Below are 22,189 nucleotides of genomic sequence, written 5' to 3'. Positions count from 1 at the left end.
AAAAAAGAGTCCATTTAAAGCTTTACTAAAGAAGGAAAAAGGATCTTTTATAATGTTACGATAGATCTAGATCTACCTTAGCCTTTCCTTCAAGAGCTCCAGTTCCTGCATAAATCTTACTGATTGAATCACCATTCACAGACCACATTGATCGAAAAACTTCTTGAAAGCGAGTCACCAGCTGAGGCTTTTCAGCTAAGCCGAGAGCTTCCAATTGTTTAGTTAGCATCTAAAATAGCAAAAGAGAAACTTTTATAAGTATATTAATACATTCATTATGATGTGACTTTTTAAGAACTACCAGACTCAAACCAAAAATTTACAGTTACAGGACTTTGTGGGTCTGGATTCTGAAACCACAAGTTTACTATTTCCCATCATGTCAATTTCTAAAGTAAATATCACATCAATGAAACCTACAAGTAACTCAGTATTCCCTTGCAGTAATAAGAACTTCTTTCTGGTTAAATGATATTAAGCTTATCAAAATGTCCCTATGGGGAATTCCCTGGCGGTCCAGTGATTAGGACTCCCCGCTTTCACTGTCGAGGGCCCAGGTTCAATCCCTGGTTGGGGAACTAAGTTCCCACAAGCCGTGCAGCCAAAAAAAAGGAAAAAAATGTCCCTATAAATCAGGCTAGTTTATCTTGTTCACCTAAAAGAACAATACACAACAGCACGCATTGGAGCAGAGAAATATATCAATATTTACCTAGTTTATTTAAATATATGTAGAAATAACTAAGTTTCTTTAAATTTTGGATTTGGTTCTACACATTTGGGTAATAAAGGTCAGGAGATTGTGAGAAAAGTAGAGCTGCTCTTGAACTGTTATCAAAATTTTAAAAGTAAGTCATATCTCTGAATAAAGTCACGACAGCTTCTAATGTATAAAATTCGTATCAGTAAAGCATATAAGGGAGAACTAGGGGGAACACAGCATGCAAGGAATGCAAGGATCTTTGGGCTCCCACGGTTCCTTCATCACAGTAGAAGTGTTTAGAGAAGTTATTGGTCTTTACTATGAATGACTCTCAGCCTTGAAGTCTGGCAAAGGCAAAGCAACGTATAATCCTTATCCAGTCTCTTTCTCTTATTTGGAATCTAGTCGATGCCTTGCATTTTCACTTAACTCCTTCCCATTTGTGTTTTCTTTTATCTTGTCTATAAGTGGACATTATCCATAACTATACAGGGATCAAACATTAAAATAATATACAAAACCCTATACTGGGTTTATCTGATTGCCTAGAGACCTACACCAGGGCTATTCTTTGCTGGCATGGAGTATTAACAAAATCAGCCTCCGGCATCTCCTTTATCATTTATACCTCCTTCTTCAAGGAACTGGGCAAAAGTGGTCTTCACTACAAGTAGTTTGGTTTTGCCTACGCTAGCAGTATATTTTGTAACCAGTCAACCAACTGCTATACTAGGGAGTATTCTCACACCTAACAACAAACAGTGGGTAGTCAGCTAAGTCAGATTCTAACACTTGCTCTACTTTTAATGAAGATGTTCAAGTATTTCACTAAGCTTACTCTCAGAATCTAACTAAATGCTTTTAGCCACTTCAGAACAGAACTCAAAACAAACCTGAGCCGTGTGATAAACTCCATCCCTAAGACCAAATGCCTGCTTTTACTTATTTCTGTTGTATTTTCTAAGTAAACCTCAAGGACAGATTTCAAAAAAGGCAAAGCAGTACAATTTATTTAGTTACATGAAAAATACATTTTTGTAGTAGACAATTCTATACATTGTACTTTCATTTTGAGATAGACAGACCCTCAGTTGCAGAGTAACTAATTAACCAATATTCTGGCCAAATTTAAGATCATTTGTTAGAGGAAATAAGAACCTGTTACTTCTTATTCCTGTTTTTCATAGTATTTGAGAACTATGCTAAGTTCCTATGGAACTAAATGAAGACCCACAATAGCCATATGAACCTAAGTGCTGCATAATAGGCAAGACTTAGAAATCTCAGCATTGCTACACAGTTTGTCAAATAGTTGAGATTATGCCTAAATTAGACTGATTTTGATAGATAAATAGTAAAGGAAAAAACTTTTAAACAGAGACTTTGTTACAGAAGTTGGCTCTCATTCACTTTCCTTCTAACAATGACATTTTCATCTGATCCTGTTTTTTGTAACTACTGATTTGAAAATGCCATGTAAATGGCACTGGATCAGACTCTGTCGAAAATATAATCCTATAGGGTTGTACATGTGAAAACAGATCCTCCCCCATTCCAAAAAGACTTTTAAAAGACAACACAGAGAATAAAGGCCAAATATATACATGTATTTCTTTTCTTTATCCAAAAGACAGGCAGAAGAGGCAGTTACTGGAATAGTATAAATAGCAGGGTTTTTTTTTTAAGGGAAAGTTAAGGAACAATAGAGGGAAACAGACGCTATCTAAAGAAAGTATTTAGAACAGATAAAGGAAACATTTAAATGAAAAGGGATGTTGCCCCCTCCCCCAAAGAAAAAGACTAGAAGACAAGTAAAGAATGCCTTTAGCATAACTTCATTTTGTGAGAAGTAATTAATGAGAAACATAAATATTACAAAAGCACTGGAAAAGGCATTTGATACAAGTTGCATAGACGTATTTTATTCTTTTTACCTCTAAGCCAAGGAATGCCTGCACACTATTTGTTCTATCAAGACAATCCAAGCAGTTTGTTCGAACTGTACCACTCTGGCATCTGTAACAAATTTAGTGAAATTAAACAGATAGTTTAAAACAAAAATAACAAACCTAAAACAAACTGAGAAAAATTAAGCTGATTAAAGTGTAGCATCTACTTTCTCCCCTCAACTTGCTAGTGTAACAGTTCTCAAACATACAAAAAAGATGAAAGAATTTTACAGTGAACATCCATATACCCACCATCCAGATTCTACAACTGTTAACATTCTGCCATACATTCTTTTTTTTTTTAGATTTGCAAGATAGCTTTTATTATCTCCATTCAATTTGTTGAAAATGCAAAAGACTTTAGAAAGTCACAAGGAATTACACTGAATTGTTTTCTTGTTACCTGACTTTTGGGAACATAGAGAAAGGGAAAAGTTGAGTACTCTATTCAGATGCCCCTGAGGCCAAGAAATATTAAGACATTAATTTTAAGAGAGAAATGGAATAGCCTCAGAGATAGCAGCATGAGATCTGGAGCCAGATAAATCAAGCTCTACCGTTTCCTAGTTATGTGACCTGGGGCAGATGATAGCTTTATGCCTCCGCTTCCTTAAATGTGAATGGAGATAATAATAGAACTGATCTCTACGATCGATCGTTATTATACTTGTAAAGACTAAGTGTACTGCTTGACCCATGGTATGTGCCCAGTAATGTAAGCTATTACTAGAAAGAAAGAAAAACAAGCTTAAAATCAAGTATAATAAAGGAAGGTATTTTATTTAATTAAATAAAATTATAGCAAAGTCCCAATTTAAAGAAAAGAGAAACAGAGCAGTCAAACCTTTGAACTTCACTTCCATTGAAATAAAAAAATCCATAATCCAGAAACTTCTGGACTTGAGGTTTAAGAACACTATGTAATTTTTCTGCCTTTCCTCCTTTAACCATTTGATGATAGTCAAAATTCACCATCTGGATATCAGTTGCATGTTCAGAAGCTTTCAAATGACTCTGAAAATAAAAGGCAAATATTCATTTAAATGTTAACTAAATATGATCTTATCAATGTACTGTTATAAATGGAACTTTACATTTTAAATGAAAATCTCAGCAGGTCCTTGAAATCTTACTAATCTCACAAAGCTTTCATTGCCACTGGCAGTAAAATGGAAAATTACTTGCTGATATCTTATGGCATCTTTTTCCTAAAACCTCATATACTATCCCAGAGAGATTGGGTATGACATGATTAATATCAGGGAACTTAAATAACATTCCCATCTGGTTTAGAAAATGAAAAATGATTTCCAACCACCAGCGTTTCATTTTTTACCATAAAAATATAATGACTGTTTATATCTATTACAGAATCTCAAAATAAAACAGCTTATTTTTTAAGACAAAGCCCATCAAAAATTGAAAAATTCATTTTTTTATACCTTCATTCAATATATACAAACGTTTCAAAAGTTTACCATAAAAAGTCATTCTCTAAAGTATAAGTTGTTTATTAACAATATTAAAACAAAATAGCCAAATAATTAATTTTGGACTTCATTAGCTTAAACTTTAGAAAATGTTTTCTAACCATTTTGTTTAAGTTTATAATCTTATGTAACACTATAATTTATATCAATTCAAACTCAATAAACATTTATGAAAAATATTTTTCCTTAGAAGTCAGACATTTCTTTAGGTTCTTATTTAATGAAAATTCTCAAATTTTCTCTCATCAGTACAAGAAGTCTTTTGTGTACACAAATGCATTATTCAACATTTCATAGGTTTAAAACAGTGACTATGGTTTCTAGGAAATAGGCAAGACAATGTACAGATGAAGGAAGAAACTGCCTGTTATCTTTATGCCAGTGACAGACGAGCATTTTTTAGGGGGAGGGTATCCTTCTGCTTCTCTACAACATAAATAAGCAGATTAGAAAACAGGGTCAATTGCCTTGAAAGCTTTCCATAATCCCAATTTCAGCAAGATTACCCTAAACTGTTGCCTAATTTCCCCAAAGAATGAATGGTTCTAACAAGTACCCAATCTTTTTCTAGGAAGTAATTTACTTCCTGGAAGAATTTGATTATCATATTATTTAAAAATACCATTCTAGGTGTCCATGGGCCAGAACAGAAGAAAAAAATGATCGTACTTACCTGGAAAGCCTTACTTAGCATATGTTCCCCTTCCTTAGATCCAAGCAAATTTACTATTATTTGTTTACCATATAAATTCTTAAGTGTTCTAAAATGCCTATTAAAGAAAGAAAGGAAATAAACATATGTCAAATGACAAGCCAAAAACTTTTTTCAATAAACAGGAACCCATTATTAAACAGGACCCACGCGGCAGTATTTTATTCTTTCTTTTTTTTTTTTTTTGTCTGTGCCTTGTGGCATGGCGGATCTTAGTTCCCCCACCAGGGATCGAATCCAAGCCCCCTGCAGTGGAAGCACGGAGTCTTAACCACTGGACAACCAGGGAAGCCCCTAAACTCATAGAATTGGCAAAACTGGACACAAATCCATTCCACATGGTCTCAAGACTCTGAATTTATAAAAACTCAGTTAATGCAATTTCCTCTCTGACTTAAACTCCCACCTATGCTAGAGCTGTTGGAATCATCCAGATCCCTCTCCACCCTGAGGCTGAAGCTAGACAGGCATGGAAAACACGAGCCACCTAGCTTGGTTGGGAAGGCAGCAAGGGCAGAGGGCATAGGGCTGCACCTCACACATGAGGACATCACACACTCCGTGAGTATTCAGAGAGACCTCTTTAATAGCTCTAGCCTTAAGAAAAAGAGACCCCAAATATAAGCCTTTATTTGCTCCAGCTTCTAACCATTCCAGAAGCTAGAGAGCAATGCTGTCCAAAGGAAATGTAATATGAGCCACAGACAGAATTTAAAATTTTCTAGAAAGCATATTAAAAAAGTAAAACTCAAAAGAGGAAATTAATTTACATACATTTTATTTAACCCAATATAGCTAAAATATCATTTCTACATGTAATTGATATATAAAACAAATATCAATAAAGTATTTTGCATTTTTTTTGCACTAAGTCTCAAATCCAGTATATATTATATACCTACAGCACATCTCAATCTGGACTAGTCAATTTCAAACGCTCAAGAGTTACATGCGGCTAGTAGCTACCGTACTGGACAGCACACTGGTAAGAGGTAGTTTTAAGGCCCAGACAACAAGACCCACACACCTAGTGCTACCACCCCTAGAATTCATAACAGTAAGTGTCACTGTTCTCCAGTTAAATTAGGAGTCAAGAAGAAATTTTCCTTAGAGCCAAAAAAGCTGAAATGAATCAGTAAATACAATTACAACTAGTCTCACTGCTTAGCAATATCAAAACCTACAGCACTATGTAAAAATAATCAGTCTTACCTGTCAAAAGCAGGCGCATTGGCTTCAAACCCCCTTGACATACGAACACGATGAGATCCCACCTAAGATAAGAAAAATATGTTTAATCATACCAAAAGCCAACATGTAGACAAAAGAAATATTGTTTACAGTATGTAACAATGCATTTGCTAAACACCCAGTAGTGAGCTGAGTGATTGCCATTCGTGATATTCTTTAAAAAACAAGTTCTAGGAGGTTCTCATCCCTTTTATTTTTTAAAACACAACCTCACAAAAAAAGGACTAGAAGTTAGACCATTATGAAACACTTGTAAACTAACAAGAATTTTTATTTATGTAAGATATTTTTAAGAGTGCTTTCACATACATTACCTTGTTCTAAGCTCAAACTACGTGCCATTTATATGTCAACCGATACTGCCATTTGGGCAATAAAAAACCAAATACAGCCAAGTGAATAAACTTGTCCTCTCAGGGCAACAGCATTCATTTCAAAAAATATTCGCATGACAATTCAGGCCTCCTTACCAAAATTCCTACTCTTCCGGGCTGCTGACAAGTGCAATGTCTACATATTCTTTTCTTCTCTGTTATGCTGAATACTCTATTCACTCCTCCCTCACCCAAAGATCCTACAAATTAAAAATATTGTTCCTGGAAAAACAGACTTTCCAAGTCAATCTCTCAGGCACACAACTACAGTAACAGCACATTTTGCAGAATCAGAGAATCTGGGTTAAGAGAATTAAACAAGATGGAAAATAACTACCGATTGTGTTTTGTTACAGTTTTTCTTTTCTCCTATAGGAAAGCGACAGAGAGATGAGGCAGAATTGAGAAAGGTATAACAGATGCCAAGAAGATATACAGCGGTGAGACAAGATTCTTTCCCTGAATTTCACTTTTAAACATTTCCCTGAGACTTTGGGATCAAGGTTCCCCAGAATTCGTTCTTGCTAATCTGTGAACAAAGTGACTTTAAAGGCGGCGTGGGAGGAGGGCTGCCAAATCAGTCATGCAGTTAGACAAATAAAACTAGAAAATAAGCACTAATATGCCCATCCAAGTTCAAAACTGAATTAACAGTATTATCATTCACTCAGCATTACCCCTCCTGATCTGATGAGACAACTGAATGACTGTCCTGAGAAATCAGTGGATTCTCTCTTTAGTGCTTTTTATTCTTAGTAAGAAATTGATTAGCCAAATGTCACATCTATATTCCATTTCATTTTCTAGTACTTAATAGACTGTATAAAAACTTAAATTTTGAAAGATGTGTGCTCCAGGACTTTAAGCATTTTAGGCGGCAGAAAACTTTCTCTTTGGAGTCCTCTCAGGTAATTGCCTATAACTCTATAAAAGTTCAAGACTTGGCATTTTGTTTATTCATTAACATTTATCTTGCACAGTACTCTCAACTGTTAAGAAGGTGAAAAAAATACAAGTTTTCTCATGTTTTTTAGGTAACGGCTGTCGTTGTTCCCAACTGTCTGCTCCCCAACACATATACACAATTAGCTACACATCATAACTCTTACAGCAATCTGTTGGTTAGACTAGACTAGGTTTTATTACTCAATGTTAAAAAAAATTCTACAATAAAAAAGTTATGTCAATGGTGATAAAAGTTTTAAGGCTTTAAATAACCATAAATTTACCCAATTTAAAAAAAAAAGTTACATCAAAGATATTTTTAGAAAACCATTTCATTGGGTGGTATGGAACATCATCTTCTGACAATAGTATTGCTTCGTGTTCACATATTTCTGAAACTTCAATTCAACCAAAAATTCAATGTGCCACACCACGCCGCGCATAAATCTCATGATGTTTACCATCTTTTAAGACTAATATAGGCTATAATATAATGTAATGATATAGTATCAGAGGAACACTACAAATTATAAATGCTAAATACCTTCAAAAAAAGGAAATCATAAGTAAAATGAGTGAGTTGCCAGCACTTGAAATATCACTCTTACCTGGGCAGCACCTTATGACAACTCTTCTGATGCCTCAAACTAATTGATACTGATATTTATCTTTTCCATAAAAGGCCTGTCTCCCCAGATTGCAAGCTCTCTCTGAAGCATCACTACAGTCTTTGAATTTCTCATAGGATACAAGACTATATACACCTAATGTGTACAGAATAATACACGTTTAGAAGAACTCAAGGATTTCATGAAGAGATCAGTGTGGAGGAGTGACTGGAATCCATTCCACGAGATCTGAGTCGGCTACTGAAGGACAACAAACCTTCATTTGGGGAGCAGAGGATTCTTGCTGGAAGTAGCCAGGCATGAAGCCGGATAAGTAGAGGAAGCCAGAACATGAAGAAATGGGTGCCTAGATCTGATGAGTATAATAGATCAAAAGTGGTACGAATGGCCAGAAAGCTGGGAGGAGACCAGTTAGAAAACTGTGAGACTCTTCCAGGCAAGAAGGAATTATGAAGACCTTAACTGAGATGACAGGAGTGGGAATGAAAAGAAAGAGAAAGTCCCAAGACCTAGGAGAAAGCTGGGGCTAAGCGTCACAGGGCTGCCTTGCTGGCTCAGGACTGGCCGCTGGAGCAGGCAGGGCTGGATACGCCACAAGGGCAGCAGGAAAGGATCCAGTACAACACAAGTTCTCTAATTGGAGTGGTTAAACTAACCACTCAAATTAAAATGCAGATTCCTGGCCCCATTCCAAAAGATTCTATTTTTGAATCTTTTCAAAAAGATTCAAGTTGATTCAAGTTGAATCTTTCAAAAAGATTCAAGTGAAGTTGAGGCCATGAATCTGCATTTTAAAATCACTTCCAAAGATTCCTTTAAAATATTTTAAGAACCTGAGAGGAATTATTCATGGAGGAAAAGAGGTAGAACAAGGGACAACTGCCTGAGGATTCTCCGTCCGTGACTTGTGAAGTGCGACATCTCACTAGGCAACACTAACTTCAAGGATCCCCAAAAATAAATTCCAGTCCCGAGAACACACAGGACACCTAACGACCATTTACAGCCACCCTAAGTCAAAAGTCCTTATTTGTCTTCTATGAGAAAATGAACTTGGGGTCTTGATATTTTTATTTTTTTAAATCAATATCTATTATTTTCATTCCTCTATTACCTACTCTTTTAGAATGGTGGGGAAATGATAAAAGATACTCATGAAACAAATCCATCCCTGTTCAAAGAAAGGCTGGCTTTAAAAACTACTAAGCTAAATAACTGGGAACTACTGACCCAATCCTCAACCCAACCTGAGACAACAGGCCAGCTCAGTGACGATTTGGCAGAATTGCTGGACTGCCTTGATATCTCAAAAATTACTATCTCGGGACTTCCCTGGCGGTACAGTGGATAGGACTCTGTGCTCCCGGTGCGGGGGGCCCGGGTTCGATCCCTCGTCAGGGAACTAGATCCCACATGCATACTGCAACTAAAAGTTCACATGCCACAACTAAGGAGACCACGAGCCACAACTAAGGAGCCTGCCTGCCGCAACTAAGACCCAGTGCAACCAAATAAATAAATAAATATTTAAAAAAAAATTACTATCTCTATCAAGAAAGGCACGATTTAAAAATCTGTAGTTTTCAGCCCATAATCAAATGACATTATCCAGCCAGACTACCTGTGTGGACAGGCCACAGAACACAGAAGGAAGTCGGAAGGAAGTCCCACCCAAGGAGGATCCCTCAATGTAACTACTCAGGATCCAACCTTACTGAATAACCAAACACTGTAATTCTGAACTTCTTAATAACACAGAAAGCAGTAAAACAGAGTGCCTATAAATAGGCTATTACAATCTCTTATACCAGCCTGTCTCTAAAGCAAAAGCATTTACCTTGCATCAAAGCAGGGTTTTAGAAATTTCTTAAAGCAAATATTCCAAACACCCTTCTCTGGTCACAAAAAGTTAGGAGAAGGGGCTTCCCTGGTGGCGCAGTGGTTGAGAATCTGCCTGCCAATGCAGGCGACACGGGTTCGAGCCCTGGTCTGGGAAGATCCCACATGCCGTGGAGCAAATGGGCCCGTGAGCCACAATTACTGAGCCTGCACGTCTGGAGCCTGTGCTCCGCAACAAGAGAGGCCGCGATAGTGAGAGGCCCGCAAACCGCGATGAGGAGTGGCCCCCGCTTGCCGCAACTAGAGAAAGCCCTCGCACAGAAACGAAGACCCAACACAGCCATAAATAAATAAAATTAAAAAAAAAAAAAAAAAAAAAAAGTTAGGAGAAGTGGGGTAGGGTTGGTATTCTTTCCCAAGAGAGACTTGGGGAACAATGTATCTATTTAAGTTACGCCTATATGCCAAAGATAAAACCCACATGAGTTAAACTGGTCTTAACGAGAACTCAGGAATTTTAGCAAAGCAGTACAAGTATTAATCCTTGTTAATTCTTAGCCTGTCTTGAATAAACTGCCTTATTGAAAAGGTTCAAGTGGTCTGCAATTTTTCTCCACAATAACCATCCTAGAATGTAAGAGAGATCCAACTGTGAACTAAATGGAGGCAAGATTTTTTTTTTTCTGTCCGTTTTCTCAATACTGTAGACTGAGGCACAAAATTTACTACACATTATATACCAGAAGCCTAAAATGAATATAATTTAACACTTTAAGAACTAAACATGTTTGAATAAAAATAAAATGCAAAATCACACTACTATGGGCAATCCAGTATTATGATCTTAGGTGAAAAAAAATCTTACATTTTAAAGGTTAGACATTTAATCAACAAAGGAAAGTTTAGGAAAAAATGATCAGAAAGCAAAACAGAGAACATATTCAAGATGACAAGTCACTACAAATTACAAAGTAAAATTTCAGTAGCAGATATATTCTTATTAACAACAATAGCTAACCCTTACCTAGTGCTGATGGTGTGTGTCAGTTACTATTCTAAGCACTTTTCATTTCATCCTCATAGGAACCCTAAGACCTAAGAAGTAGGAACTACTAATATTAGTCCCATGTTACAGATAAGAAACCTGAGACACAAAGGGGTTAAATCACTTGCCCAAGATCACAAAACTAGTAGTGGTGAGTAAGGGTTCAAACTGAGAAGTCTGGTTTCAGAAGCTTTGTTTTAACTACTACATTTTTCTACCTACAGAGACTAAATTGTTATACACTAAGATACTGAGATAGTAAGCACAGAAACACTTTGAAAATCAATGTGCCATGAAAACATCAAAATTTTAATATTAAATATGGGAGCTGAATTTCTATGGATATTTAAAAGAAGATTAAAGGAAAAAATAACTAGAACAATTCCAGGACCTCTATACTTGGATCCTCATTTATGAATCTAGCTAATATTATTAGACTGAGTAATAGAACTATCCAATGAACTGATAAACTATCCTGAAACTTTATAAAATATGGAAAGTTCTCAAGAGAAAAAAAAACTGAATGTCAAAACACATACCTGCAACCCTGGTTGCTCCCAGAACAATGGGACAGACCCCCGGATTTGTATGAAGGAAGAAACACAGTCATCTAAGTACACAACCTACAGAGAAAAATAATGGGTAAAATATTTCCACAGACGAAGTTGTTACCTCTACATCAAAAGACAAATTTACTAACTTCTAGTGCACGCTAGTTATATCTTATGACCAATCTCTCATATACAAATGATCCTAACAAAATATCCAAAATAGGCCACTAAATAAGTTGGATTCTTTTTTCAACTAGTGATAGTTCTTCTATATACATTAACCAAGAAAATAGTGACTATAGAAGCATAAGAATTACAACTTTTAAAGAGGAATTCCTTTTGAATTTCAATATTTTATACATATACCTTCAGAGTTCATTTTTTTTCTTTAGCTTTTTCTATTTTTCAAAAACTAATTTGAAGATCTGAAATGGACTGGGGGCATGGCCTGAATTTACAATTACATAGTTTCATAGTCAAAAATATTATAACTTTTCATTTTAATGGTACTATATACTTAGCTTTAAGAGTTGGGTTTGACTTAATTTCACCAAAACACACTTTTCTTAAGTTGTCTAGCTCTATAATTGAGGATTTTAAATTCAATACTAAAACGTATGACACTGGCAATGCCATGCTGATTAGCAAAAAGTTTTGTTACTTACTTGAAGAGCCATGGCTAAATAAGTTTGTTTTGCGGAATCCTTTCTTAAGGCTAATAAGTAGCCAAGAACAACCATAAAATGACATTACAGTGTCGAAATGAGTTCCGAATCAATAAAAATCTGTTATTCTATTATTCTCTGTGCCCCTCCCCTAATACATGAATTAAGCAATATAAACATATACCTGTTCTGTTTCTACAAAATTGGCGACGTGACCGTCATCATTGGTTCCCCTTACGTTGAACCTGGTCCCAGCTCGTTCACAGCTTAGCCTGGAAACGAGGCAAGCCTTTGCCTGTTTATGAGCAGCATAAATTGTTCTGACTTCTACTCCCCCACACATGAGGCGTAATAACCAGTCATCGCAATTCACACCATAGTGCTTGAGATGCAAGTGCAAAGACTGATTCCTAACAAAAAAAGAAGTAACTGCATTAGCGTAATGAGCACTGGACAACACACAGCGTACGTTTCAAAATGGTGCTCCTGGAACATGCACATTAAAAGGCACCAAAAATAAATCAATTCATTTACATTTACTATGCCAGGGATTGGAAGATAGGGCTGTAAAATGAGATCCTTGGACATGTGATCTATGGTCCATAGAAAAGAAGCATACATTCTATGATTTTAGAATTTGGGCCCCATTTCTGTTATGCCTTTATTCATAATGTATTTATCACTTGTTCCAAAAAAGGGTTTCATACACATATCCCCACCCTACTTTAGAAGGCTCTACTTAAGGCTTGACTTTTATAAGGCTCCATTTTAATTAAGTTTAAATAGCCAGATGGGCTAGTGGTTACCGTATTAACGCATGTCTAGAGTTTTCCACTGCTCCAAATACTTTTACATTCTAGATAATGGATGGGGCCTGGTTGCCAAACTTTTTTGGGGCAAAGAGTTTTGTTCAAACGAACACGCAGAAGGCTGGTGACTAGGAAACATAAAAGCAGAGTTGCTATGGCTAAAGCAGGGATGAGGGGCTGGGGTCCTGCCATGCCGGCCATCTTCTCATCCTGCTTGACCGCCTCAGGGGCTCCGTCCGAACCTTATTCCTCCAAAAGCAAACATGTGAAGCTCCTCACCAACCTACCACCAAAGCAAATATACTGTTGTGCAGAAAAACTTTCTATCTGGTACTTTCAGATAAAAAGGTGCCTTACAAAAGTGAAGTTTCTAGAATACTGAAGCTTGGTTCTCTGAGTTTTAAAACTACCAATTTAAGCGGAAATCTTTCTTAAGTGCTTTGCACTATCTTGTTGTCTTAAGAGGTATAAAAACAATGTCACAGCATTCTCTTGATGCCTTAGGGCCGTTAATACCAAGAATACACAGCAACGCGGCTGGAGCAGTTGTCCCCAACACCCTCCTCCTCAGGCGACAGCTGTAGGAGAGAGAAAACAGGTGGTGGCCCCGTGCAGTCCTGGAAAACCAGCTACAACCCCAGCCTTTCTCATCCACTCAGGAAAGCATACTGGAATGGCGATGAGTAGCAGGATTACTCCTGCGATAACATTAAATCCGATGACCATCATTAATTTCAAAATAGGACCTAAGCTTCCACGTTTTACTATTATCTACACTGACCTGAGGCAAAGCTCAATCTGTGGCCCAGTCTGTCCAGACACCACAGCTGAGGCCTCTGTCCTAGCAGAGGTCCCCCATTTAAAGAGAAGTGGGATCCATACATTTGCTCAGGTAGAGTTTCTCCCTCTGCTGTCAGTTCTCATTTGTCTTTGCAGTCAATGCCTTGCTGTTTTGATTCTGTTTAAATTTACACCTGACTCTCGACTGGCAGCAGCCTCAAATCTCCAATGGAGTAAAGCTACCTGGGTTTTTGTGATAGGAAGTTGCTACGCTCTGGCTACAAAACTTACCTGGCTGTATCCTGGAAAATACTCCTACGGTTAAGCTGCAAGGGTATGCACAATGAGTTCTAAGAGCTTTCGTTTTTCTATGCAAAGTGAAGCTCCAGAATCCAATCCTTAGCAAAACTGTAGAAACTGTAAAATGAGCAAAACTCACCTTTGGCGTTTCAGCCTCCCCTTCGCTCAGCCTGTCTCCTGCTGGATAAACCCTTCAATCTGTTATCTAAATTTGCCCCACCTCTAGCCACAATTGAATGAAAAGGTACATGAAATATTCCCACTGATTAAATTTAGTGATGTTCTGGACTGCTGAGCATTTAGCCAATGCATCTGCACCTGCCTGGACTTCTAATTATGGCAGGAAAACTTTTCTCTCTCAATCAAAGAAACTTTGGGTAAAAATGAGCAGGGGGGAAAACGGTAAGGATAGCTGCCCTAAGTCCAGCTGCAACACCGTTACCTTTTGCAGAATCTTCAATGTCTCTTCCGTCAGAAAAGTGTAGGGCTGACACAGGCAGACAGGACTCCGTCCACTCATCTGTCCCACGGCCCTCCCCACCGCACCCCACCCCCATCGGCTCCTCCTCCGCTAGGCTCCAAGTCTCTGACTACAGTGCTCCAAAGCCCTTTTTCACTCTGCCCTCTCTGCTCCCCCATGCCACTCCTCTGGGCCAAGACACTTTCATGTGAGCTACAAGGTGACCAAGCTATTGCTCTGAAGTTAGCTTCCTGTCCTAACGTTGTTGACTTTAAGCCCTCTGACACCCAGGGCCTTCTCCAGGACCATAAAGGCAGATAGTGAAAGTGGGAGGGAAAGCATACAGGAGGAAACACCTTGAATCTGAACTACTGAGGGAGACCGAGAGCAGAGTCCCGGACTTTGGCCTTATAACATAAGTAAACAAATGAAATAAAATTTGTCCGTTGTGTTAAGGAAAAAAGTCAACATCGATGCTGACTGTGGACAAGAGATCAGCTGTACTAGAAATCTGGTCTGCTCCAATAAAGCGATACTAATACAGTCATGTGGGCCCTGCCCCCATTAGTGCTTACTTACAATACAGCACACTTATGCATAATCGTGAAACATGGCACAGTTACATACTTTATTATGGTAAATTTTATTAAGTCTTATTTTATTACAGTGCTAAACTTTATCCCAGCATACTACTTCCCCGTAGTCGGTTGCTCTTGAATCAAGATCATCTACTTAACAACCTTAAAATTAAAAATAATAAGGGAATGTGGGCTTAGAAAGGCAATGCTGCCAGAGACAAGACCTCAAAACTAAGAACAGTGGACGTGAGTAACACAATTGTATTACAATTAATTCGTTCCTAATTTTAAAATAAGTATTTTAAATATATGTCTGAAATGGAAGGTCAGTCTAGATCAGGGAGAGTAAATGGGTTTCACATCACATGACGACTTTAAAAAAATGACAGTGGATGCCTGCTATGCTCTGCTGAGGATCCTGCAGCAGGAAAGAGTGGTGTGCTCAATGGGCAATGCCCACTGCTGCTATCTCTGGAAATAACTGTTCAACCTTCTATGTTGCACAGCACGTGATTACAAAGGGAAAAATGCAATATGAACTCACCAGAAAAATCTATTATCGGTTGTATGTTCTTGCATGCTACGATGGGCATTAAGACTCAGATCCAAACTGACTCCAGATGCGGACCATGCAAAATAGAAGTTTCCTGAATTCAACACTTTTCGCACTTCTGAAACGCGATCCTCATCTGAAGAATCGATTCGTAGTGATATAAATTCAGTGGAAGTAACTCGGAAAACTTCAGATTCTTGAATTTTTCCAACAGACATACATCCAGTGACGAGGACCAGATAATGTAACATAATATCACCTGCAAAAACCAAAGACTTTAACTGGATGAAAAGTCCCATTGTTTTTCAAGCTATTCAAAGTTTCTTCTGCCTTCCTTCTCGTGTCTCCATGTTTGAAAATCTGGCCTTGTGGTTATTTTAAGTTTATCATAGACATGTTTAAGTTCACAACTAGATTTTGGCAAAAGTTAGGGGGAAAACATCCTTGTTTAAATACATTCAGTATAATGAAGCATTTAAACATTAACAGAATAATCTCACATTTATGAAACTGTTCCTCTACTTAATCGAAGGGTATGCAAGATTTATCAAATTTTAAAAAATATATGCGTTATCTTCCCTACCTTTCCTTTAAGATTGTTAGGAAGTTCAGACAAGACAATGAATGTGAGAGTTTTGTGTAAATAGTAAGGCTGAAAAAATGGCACATAACTGTGAGCTGCTGCTGCTGCTATGTGGACAAAAGTCCTTGGAAACAATTTATAAAGCAATTTGGCTTATAAAAAACTCATAGGGATTTTTTCATCTAGTTTTGACAAAAATTCTGTGCAATGGGTATGAAGGTGGAATTCAGCAGTGGTGTACTTTGGTTTTTTTTGTTTGTTTGTTTTAATTCATTAATTAATCTTATTTTTGGCTGCATTGGGTCTTTGTTACTGCACGCAGGCTTTCTCTAGTTGCGGCGAGCGGGGGCTGCTCTTGGTTGCGGTGCGCGGGCTTCTCATTGCTGTGGCTTCTCTTGTTGCGGAGCACGGGCTCCAGGCGCACGGGCTTCAGTAGTTGTGTCTTGCAGGCTCCAGAGCACAGGCTCAGTAGTTGTGGCGCACGGGCTTAGCTGCTCCTCGGCATGTGGGATCTTCCCGGACCAGGGATCGAACCCGTGTCCCCTGCGTTGGCAGGCGGATTCTTAACCACCAGCAGTGGTGTACTTTGAACGTGGGCTTTAATGTAGGCAGAAGCACCCTGCGCCTTGGCTCCTCCACTACTTATTATCCAGACCAACTTCACTGTGTTAACATAACCAACCTGAGATATCCACCCTTAGACAATAAGATTAAAACAAATCTCACTGGACTGCGAGGATGACCCAAGACAGTATTAGTTAAGCACTAGGCACAGTACTTTACATGTGATAGATTCATAACATATGGCAAATCTCCATTTGATAGACCAGAGCTCCTCAAAGTATGCCCCATGAACCAGTTCAGTTACCAGTTCATGGTGAGAAAAGGTGCTTCTTCCAGAACAGAAAACGACATCACTAAGTTCACCATTTGGTTTCGCTGACTTCTTTTTTTTTCTCCATAGTAAGACTTTATCAATGAAGGAAGCCATGTGTTGATTTGCACAATGGTGCTGGCTTCTTATCTCATCCAGACCAATAACAAAACAGTTTATGGAACGTAAACTCACCCAGTTTATGGAACGTGGCCCAGTCCTTGGGCCACGCTTCGAGTCACACCGTTATAGAATCATAAAGGTTACTTTGCAGCCCATGGTGACACTAAATAGCAGACACAGGCTCAACTGAGACCTTTTGAATACAAAGCAGATGTCTTTCCCACTATAAACCAGGGAAATCAGTGTGTGGTTCCCACTAAGACATCTTTTCCTAAATGCACTGAAACAAAGAAAAAGGGCAATGCCCTGATTTTCTCTTTTGACAACTGATACCAGTCTCTTAAAGTGTTCAAATAGGACGCTGTCTCTGGAACTTAAAATCACAAGAGGGGCTTCCCTGGTGGCGCAGTGGTTGAGAATCTGCCTGCCAATGCAGGGGACACGGGTTCGAGCCCTGGCCTGGGAAGATCCCACATGCCGCGGAGCAACTAAGCCTGTGAGCCACAACTACTGAGCCTGCGCGTCTGGAGCCTGTGCTCCGCAACAAGAGAGGCTGCGATAGTGAGAGGCCCGCGCACCACGATGAAGAGTGGCCCCCGCTTGCCGCAACTAGAGAAAGCCCTCGCACAGAAACGAAGACCCAACACAACCAAAAATAAAAATAAATAAATAAATAAAAACATTAAAAAAAAAAAAAAAAGATTATACTAGCCTCATAAAATGAGCTGGCAAAAAAAAAAAAAAAAAATCACAAGAGCATGAGTGTGTAGCATGCCTTTTCGGGCAACAAGCATTATCTCAAGATTAGCTTAATTAAGGTTTAAAAGCTGTTACCGCACTTATAGCTCAGATATAGAGTCTGAAATAGATAGTCTCTCTCAAATCTTTAGAATTACAAAAACAGAAATGAAAAAAATAGATCAATTATATTGACTACTTACCAAGATTTAATCGTAAAACACCCAGAAGTCCATAGGCATCTAGAACTTTGGAGTATGTACTCTTGATTGCTTCTTTTTCTGCTGATGCTATAAAAATAAATAAATAAATAAATAAATAAATAAATAAAAGTTTTAGGGTGAGAAAAAGTACCTGAAATATCAGATTCTATTTAGCTATAAAGCCAGAGTTTCAAGCAAAAATGTCCAAATCTAAATCTGATATTCTTAACATAAATGCATCACATAAAATATTTTTTCAAACCAGTAACTTAACAGTTTTTCCCAAAGAATTAACAAGTTACTCCAGCCCCATCTATTCACTAATCCATCCTCTCCTAAAGATCTGAAGTACTACCTTTAACAATATTCATATGTTTTGGAGGTTGCTTTTGAATTTTCTTCTGTGTCCCACTGATCTGTTCACCTACTCTAATACCAGGAACACTCTCTGTTATGATATCCCCTATAGGACAACACCCAACTCCTTAACAAAGAATCTTCCAGAATCTGGCCTCAACATACCCTTTCTGCTTCATTTTTCATAACTCTCCTCTCCTTCCCACCCCCTGCATCTTAGGCTCCAATCAGATTAAACTCTCACTATGGCCCAAGCATGGTCTTTTACATTTCTGTACCTTTGCACAGCGATCTGGCTTTCTGCCTGAAAGACTCTACCCAACCTTTGCCTCTTGGCAAAATTCTATTCACCCTATAAAAACACAGGCACAAAGTCACTTTCTGGAAACCTTTCTTTACTCCTCCAGGCACAGGTCTTTCACAGAGCTCCCTCTTCACGTTGCCCAAACATTTAAAATATACTCAACACTTGTCCTTCTCATTAGCCAGCCTGCTCCTTGAAGGCAGGAATTCTGTCCTATTCATCCTTTCATCCCCGACTCTTAGAACAGTGCTTGACGCACAGAAGGCTACTACGGTTTAAATAATGAAAGCTAATGGCAATACTTGACCACAGAGTCTAGCAGAGGGGAAATTGTCAGTCTGGTCTTTGTCTGGATTTATTTCTTCTGCTATGAAGTTAATGTTATCTGCTAATGAATATAACCCACAGAATAATTTCCCTAGGACGGGCTGTTGTGGTTATTCTATTCAGGAAAAACAAAACAAAACAAACAAAAAAAACAAATCCTGAAGCTTTAAAGGAAAATGCCTAGTTCTTAGCAAATACACTTATTAAAAATTGAACACAGAACCAAAGAAACATAAACCACAGCTAGTAACTCAATGGACGAGTACAAATACTACATTCTAAGGTCTACAAATCTGGAAGGGTATGAGCCTCTTTCTCATTCTATCTTTTCCCTTCCAGTTGTTTTCTTCTTTACTGCCTTCCCTTATCCACTCCCTACCCATACCCCACCAACTCACCTCTTAGTTGACTGGTTCACTCCTTATTTACCTCTTATCTCTTGCACTTACCCCTTTCCCCTTTCCTCATTCCTCTATGATCTGTACATGAACGATAGTATGTTATAAATTCTAATAAACTACATTCTGATACAGAATTATAGTACATTTAAAAATTTTTATTTATTTATTTATTTATTTATGGCTGCGTTGGGTCTTCATTGCTGTGCGCGGGCTTTCCTCTAGTTGAGGCAAGCGGGGTCTACTCTTCATTGCGGTGCGTGGGCTTCTCATTGCGGTGGCTTCTCTTGTTGCGAAGCACGGGGTCTAGGCACACAGGCTTCAGTAGCTGTGGTCTGCAGGCTCAGCAGTTGTGGCTCGCGGGCTCTAGAGCGCAGGCTCAGTAGTTGTGGCGCACGGGCTTAGTTGCTCCACGGCATGTGGGATCTTCCCGGACCAGGGCTCGAACCCGTGGTGCCCTGCATTGGCAGGCGGATTCTTAACCACTGCGCCACCACGGAAGTCCCTCTCTGTCAATCTTTATTGCCAACAAAATGGCTATCTTCTCAGTCTACTGCTTTCCTAATATCCCATAGTACTCTGCATTAGAGCTCTTTTCCTTTGTTTTGAAGCTCTTCTCCAGGGGTCTACAGACCAGCTCACTTTCCCCGCCTGTCTCACCTCTTTTCAGACCATCTACTCTTATACTTCTTCCTAGTTATCCCACTTCTGCCTTCGAATGAGCTGTGCTCTGCCAGCTGGCAGCACAGGCTAAGACTGAAGGACTCAGTCACTCAATTAGCTGATACTGTCACAATTTTCTAGTATGTTCATTATTAGGGGTAGGTCTTTATCTTTATCAAACCACCCAGTATGAAGTTAGGAAGTGAGGAAGATTTCACCAAGCCACTAAAGTTATGGGGATTTGAATTTCATTCTGCATTCCTAGAGTTCCTATTATTATTACTGCACTATATATTTAGAGAACAGTTACTCCTAACACTCAGTGACAAGGAACACAGCTAGAAAACATCACAACATAAATTTTAATATTTTATAAAGTAAAATAGGAACTCCTTCCCCTAAATACTGCCTTGTTAAGAGTACCACATGTACAAAAGCAAACCTTAGAGAGGCTTGCTATATCTCTGATGATAGAAGGCATGGCTTGCAGGGCAAATACTATTCCAGAGTTTTACAGGTTACATGCTATATGCATGTCAAATACTATCACTAGTAGAGTAATATAGACGTTACTAGACGTATCTATCAGTTTTAGCAGCAGCCAGTTGGGTTCCAATACCAGCAGCTAGTAAGGGTTAAAAAGAAAATATATTTTTAATATTAAGTCATCGCCTTCCCTTAGGAAAGAGAAAGTCATTTTATAACAAATTACCCTGCAACAAAATGTTCTCTCTCTAATAATGCATAATAATTACCTTTTCATTAACTGTGCTCCAGACATATGAATCTACCACGTCTTTCAGGCCCAAAGAAGACCCATCTATTAGACTGTCACCTGATTCAAACATGCAAACAAATGTCATGCTGCTTAGTTATTTGTGCTTTTGTATTATATTCTGAGACTCAAGAAACAGGACACACACACACAATTTAAACTAAAGTGCATATTCTTAGATAAAAGTATGCTAAAAGAAAAAAAAAATGATTCAAAGAATAGATGAGATTTCATTTTCCCTGCCAGGAATTTTTTTGGTTTCCCCTCAAAATATTAAATGAAAATTTTAAATGATTTTTTAGAGTGACGAATATCGTTTTAGCTGAGGTACTTGTATATTGTTTCTGTGATGATTAAGACAGTAGCTAACTAGTTACTGGGCTAGGTATTTTTCATGTGTTATTCAATTTTCACAAGCACCCCATGAGCAGAATTGCGACTATTTCCACTTGACATGAGGAAACAGGCTTAGAGAGATTACTAATTTGCTACTAACCTGTTTAAGCTTAAACAGAGTCAGAGAATGCAGCTTCATGAGGGAAGGGGCTTTGTCTAGCTCACCGTCCTATCCTTGGTGACCTAGCTCAGTGCCTGGCACCCAAGAGGGGTTCAGTAATTTATGTTCAATGAACTGGTGAATGCAATTTCAGAGCCATACGAACGTTTAACTCTAGACACTTCCAATGTCATAAAAGAAAACCACGTGATTTCTTCTTAAATATTTTTAATCTAAAGGACTGCAGATGATTACCTATTTTTCCATTTACGCTTCAAAGGTTTGGGGTGAATGGAAGGAGGTCCTTTGCAGGCTGTGAGAGTCTAGGTAGAGTAAGAAGGGTGGCCCTGTTCATGGAGTTGAAGCCAGAGGTAGGGAAAGAAAGCATCCACCTGGGGGGAGGAGCAGCCGGGCAGGAGATGCTGAAGTCTGAGTGAGGAGGGTGGTGTCCATCCAGAGACAGTAGGAGTGGCCTGGCACGGGATGCTGGAGCTTGAGAGGGGTGGAGAAGGCAGGGTGCAGTGGAGGGAGCCCCAGGCAGGGTGCTGGAGCCCCACTGGGGTGAAGAAGGCAGCCACGCAGTGGAGGAGGCTGCAGGGGCAACAGGAGAGTGGTTATGCACAGGGGAATGATCAAAGACCACAGGAGTAGGCTTCTCACTGTCAGAGAAGGGAACTGCAAACATGGAAAGAGAGAAAACTAGAAACGACACTGC

The 22,189-nt window shown here is 38.6% G+C and overlaps 1 protein-coding gene across 1 annotated transcript in view; it reads right to left on the bottom strand.

The window, feature by feature from the left end:
- The window catches only part of SYNJ1 (synaptojanin 1), an 83,981-nt gene that overhangs the window by 43,123 nt on the left and 18,669 nt on the right, over positions 1-22,189 (bottom strand). The window contains exons 3-11 of the mRNA XM_061193992.1: positions 18,155-18,241; positions 15,625-15,892; positions 12,338-12,563; positions 11,477-11,560; positions 6,067-6,128; positions 4,816-4,912; positions 3,497-3,666; positions 2,638-2,719; positions 77-229 (exon numbers count right to left, since the gene is read on the bottom strand). Of these exons, the coding sequence (XP_061049975.1) occupies positions 77-229; positions 2,638-2,719; positions 3,497-3,666; positions 4,816-4,912; positions 6,067-6,128; positions 11,477-11,560; positions 12,338-12,563; positions 15,625-15,892; positions 18,155-18,241 (1,229 nt within the window). The remainder of the gene's footprint in view (positions 1-76; positions 230-2,637; positions 2,720-3,496; positions 3,667-4,815; positions 4,913-6,066; positions 6,129-11,476; positions 11,561-12,337; positions 12,564-15,624; positions 15,893-18,154; positions 18,242-22,189) is intronic.

This window comes from Eubalaena glacialis, chromosome 6 (genome assembly GCF_028564815.1).
Source record: "Eubalaena glacialis isolate mEubGla1 chromosome 6, mEubGla1.1.hap2.+ XY, whole genome shotgun sequence".
Classification (NCBI taxonomy): domain Eukaryota; kingdom Metazoa; phylum Chordata; class Mammalia; order Artiodactyla; family Balaenidae; genus Eubalaena; species Eubalaena glacialis.
This window is presented reverse-complemented; position numbering and strand designations above follow the sequence as displayed.